The sequence below is a fragment of the Pygoscelis adeliae genome, unplaced genomic scaffold, assembly GCF_000699105.1.
Source record: "Pygoscelis adeliae isolate BGI_AS28 unplaced genomic scaffold, ASM69910v1 Scaffold402, whole genome shotgun sequence".
NCBI classification, from domain to species: domain Eukaryota; kingdom Metazoa; phylum Chordata; class Aves; order Sphenisciformes; family Spheniscidae; genus Pygoscelis; species Pygoscelis adeliae.
The window spans coordinates 545,992-550,435 of record NW_008824411.1 but is presented as its reverse complement, the minus strand read 5'-3'; the positions used below and the strand labels follow the sequence as shown (position 1 = coordinate 550,435).

General features: G+C 51.5%; 1 protein-coding gene across 1 annotated transcript in view; it reads right to left on the bottom strand.

Annotated features, from left to right (window-relative positions):
* Positions 1-4,444, bottom strand: part of SGIP1 (SH3-domain GRB2-like (endophilin) interacting protein 1) — a 56,102-nt gene that overhangs the window by 23,920 nt on the left and 27,738 nt on the right. The window contains 4 exon segments of the mRNA XM_009320651.1: positions 1,108-1,159; positions 1,576-1,600; positions 2,433-2,444; positions 3,139-3,150. Coding sequence (XP_009318926.1) covers positions 1,108-1,159; positions 1,576-1,600; positions 2,433-2,444; positions 3,139-3,150 — 101 coding nt within the window.

The following is a 4,444-nucleotide window of genomic DNA, read 5'->3' as shown; positions in this document are numbered from 1 at the left end:
GGTGCCAGCGCGGCAGGGTCCTCTCTGGCTTTCTTGCTGCAGGACGAGACAAGCACAGAGGAACACCATGAGGTTCAGGTTAGTACTCAAACCTAGTGTTTGAGTACCAATACGTATATTTTCAGGGAGTATTTATGTTCTAGACTAACAGGCACCTAGCAAAACACAAGGTTTCAGGCAGAAAAAAAGGAAAGGAGAGTGGTAGCACTGGCCATAGCACTACAGTGCAAATGCTGTAGTGCCCAAGCAGTCGCTGAGGCACTGGGGATTGCTTCAGGATTAGTCAGAGCTACTCCACACTGCATGGAAAAGGAAAAAAAAGTCAAGGTCTGGACCATGCTCAGGTCCAATGCACCCTGAGTAAAACCACGCAGCTGCACAGGGCGTGCTCCTGGTGAGATTTGGCTTTACTCCATACCAACTAGTCTGTTTGCTTTCCTAAATCAATATATACCCACAGCACACACTTGTCAGCTCTCCCTATCGATCCAGCTGGAGGCGGCTTCCAGCAGTGGATGTCCTTGCTGCTCTTGTGGGAGAGCAAGTATGGATGCTGTGCATCTGAAACCAGGGGTGCCACTGCCATCAGCGCCTCAACTCTGCATGTTTTTGTTTGGCCACGCTCTGGGGGGATCTGCCATCGCTGCCTGGGCACCTCCATTCCTTTCTCATTTACTCACACAGCATCTGAGCAAAGAGCCTGTGGACCCAAAGCTCCCTGTGCCTCTTGCATCCAGCGGCACGGAGCATTTACTCAGCTTATTTAAACACCAAACACAAACGTTTGACTGTCTCATGAGCCTAAAAAGTTATAAAAGTGATGTTTCTGCAATGGTGTCTTTGATGAGCCAAGTTCGGGTAGTTCAGCTAGGTGATGGCAATATTTGTGCAGCAGTAAATACCCCCTGACATTGCTGTGTTATTCTGGGTTTGACCCATCCAGGTATACGTGAAAAAGGATCAAAATCTGGAGGTGAAAACAGATGCTTCCCATGGAGCAATGGTGTAAATGCACAATTACTCATCAAAATGTTTGAAAACCATATTAGGTTGATGTGCCTGAATGTAGCTGCGTTGGATAATTATACCGATGGACTCCATACTGACCTGGCGGGGTCTGGCGTCGGCGTGGAGCGCCGGGGCCGTGCGATCTCCTCACCTGCAGCACAGGACGGACAGTGCAGGGTTAGAGCTGTTCCTCTGCCCCCCGAGCATCACTCCCAGCCCACCCGGACCCTGTGTTGGCAGGAGGGCTCACACCAGGCATGCCACCGGCGCAGCACGTGTCCTGTCCCACGCCTGCTATGGAGATGCTGACAGAAAAAGGTCTGTTTTATTAATTCAGATTTTATTTCTGTAGAGAGCTAGACTAGGGAGCTGCGCTGTTTCTATAGGGTACCCCAAGGATGTCCCACATGTCTTCTTTAAGGAAGACATTTGGGTGACATAATTTCTGCCAGGACCACTTTAAAGCAAACCTAACCCCCTCCCTTCCGCCCCCCCCCCTTCCCTAAAATACCACCACCACACTGCCAGCACTAATTACTGTTCTTGAAGGCTGTGGAACATACTTACTGGATAAATTCCTTTTAATCGTCCCCTGGAATTAGAAACACACGAGGTAAGCAGGATGCACAGAGACACGGACACATGGCAATTGTCACCCAAGGAGGCACACAGCAGGAGCAAAGCAGCCCAGCAGATGCGGCAGGAATTGCCTATCTAGGGTGATATTTACTGTACACAGCTGAAATATGCCCAGCTGCATGTGTGCGTTGTGAAATCCTGTTTGCTCCCAGCCTACAGGGAGCAGAAAAACCCTACCGAGAGGATTTTGAGTCACTTAAAGCCTCACCTGGCAGGGCTGCCTTCACAGCCGTCCTGACTGTGAGTGGCTTACAGGAGTCACTGGCACCCTCACCCCATTAGAAGTGACGTAAAACCAAAATCTTCATGTTTGATGGGCTGCAAATCGATCTAAGCCAAATAACCTATTTTCAACAATCTAAATCTTCGCTCTCGCCACACAACACACACATGCCTGTATGCAGCAAAAGCCAACCCCCCCTCCCAGACCGCAGGGGCTGCATGGTAGAGAAGGGAGCGGGAGCCCCGCCAGGGGGGACGGGCAGCAGGCATACCCCGGGACCGCAAGCGCTGCCTCTCTGCCTGCGCCAAGGGCAGGGTCTCTGAGGGGTTCGCAAAGATGCAGGTTGAGCCGTGGAGGATGCCCATCATCAGGGACTCCTTTGCATTGGCTGGGGGGACAAGGTCCCACCATCACCTGGGGTCACACAACGGGGCAGCTAGTGGCACCGGCACCCCGCTCCCCTTCCCCTGCGCTCGCCACATAACCCCAGCACAGACTCAGACCGCACCAGCACCCCATTCCCAGAGCGGCAGGGACAGAAGCAGCAGGCACGGGTGCTTACCGGGCTGCGCCGCTGCGGTCAGCGAGAAGGAAGAGAGAAGAGACACCTGGTCAGAGAGCGACAGGTCAGCACCCCAAGTCTCCCAACACCCATCACACCCTTCCATCACAGGTTCACAGGCCACAGCAGCACAGCACCAGGTAGGTTTCCTCCTCCACACAGCCCCCAGCCCCAGCACCCGCCGCTGGGAGCGCAACACCTTGCTCCCATGGGCTGGTGGGTGACCCTGGCCGTGGGGCACAAGGCAGGGGGAGAGCAGCATCCAGAGAGACCCCAGAGGGAACCCAAACCCCATGGAACGGGTGAATTTCCCCATTTTGGGCTCAGAACAGTCTGAAGCCCAGTCCTCTCGGGGAAGCCATCACCATTGCATACAGTGGCACCAGAGGTCATCGACCACTGATGGGTTTTTCCGCGCTCTCATACCTTTTGATGTGCAATGACGTACGTAAAACGTGCCCTTATACATCTTGTCCAAAAACACCAGCTTTTTCACCCAAACGATACCCCCAGACTATGTACATTCAGAGCAAAGACAGCCTAGCTCTATTTTAAAATGTTCTAAGTTAAATCAAGGGAGAAGGAAAATGCCTTCCAAAATGGGAGGATTTGTTATTTGCATTTTACATTTCAGCTCTAGAGACATGCAAAACAAGAGAACACAAGACTGTTAAAAAGTTATAAGACAAAAAACTGTATTTCTTACCGGACTTTTCCTCTAAAAGAATGCAGAAAAATAAAAAAAGAAAATGAGAATATAAGATATTTTCTATAAAAGTATAATACAGAAATAGAAGATTTGTAGTATCAGGTGTATAACTGTTAAACATACAGCAAAGTAGACTCATGCGTGCATCCAGCCAGGCTGTCATTCATTCAGACAGAAGACTGGAGTGAGAGAGAACATATAGAGATAAAAACCTGCATCTGAGCCATCTTACAGAAAGGATTCACATGCTTTGTCATTAGCAGGCCCTGCTAGCTATAGACAAAGGTCATTTCACAACCTGTTTCATTTCTTGGAAGGGTCCATATGAGGGGAAAAGTCAAAAGCACGATTTTACCCCTAAGTGCTTAAATTTAAGGCTATTACTTATCAACTTTGCCCAGTGACTATTTTTTCAGACCACTACAAAGCCCCCGCTCCTGGGGCTGAGTTTTCTGTGGTGCAAAGAGCAAAGCAGGCCGGAGCTGCCGGTAGGAAGGAGCAGGGAAGAGGGTGGGAGGTCTGAAGATGCCGGGCTGTTGCTGGTACGGTATGTGGCACGGGCAGGTTGTACCACCATCCGCATACTTCTCAAGAAGTGAGACCTGAGCTATTGGGCTTCAGACAGAGGATGCAGCTGACACCAGTTTACAACCAGTTTTCTTCTTGTCTTCAAGTTAAGGCACCATAATTTACACCCCAAAGGGATGGGGACAACAGTGCCTATGGACACGGCATCTCCCATCCTGCTTCTCTCTTCCAGGAGAGACAGGGTGCCAGAGCAGGGCTTTGCAGCTGGTTTTGGAGAGGAGATGAGCCCAGGACAAGGTCAGGGACACGCACAGCAAAGCATGGAACTCCCATGGATGCAAAACTCCTTCAGCCAGCTCCTGCCTGGGGCACTGGTGCTTTCCTGGACAGTGGGGCTGGTGCCGCTTGCCAGGAGCCGGCATGCCAGGGAGCACCCAGTTGCTCGGTAGCGGCACCGTTCACTTCCCCATCTGCGCTCTTTGGCTCCATATGCTGGATTTTGGATCCCAACATGGGGAAGCAGCACAGTTCCTTCTGTCCAGCCTAGCACAGGGCTTTTCCCTGATCCCTTCGGGCTGAGTAGAGCACATCTGCGGTTTTACAGGGAGGCATCAGCTCCAGCCCCAGGCTGTTCTCTGCCAGTGATGGATTTCCCCGAAGCAAAGCACAGAGTGTCCCAACCCAACACCCAAAGGGCAGGATCCAGACTGCACCATGCTGGCACACACAGGCGTGCTCACCAGGGGCTAAATCCTTCCTAACCAATGGCAAAACT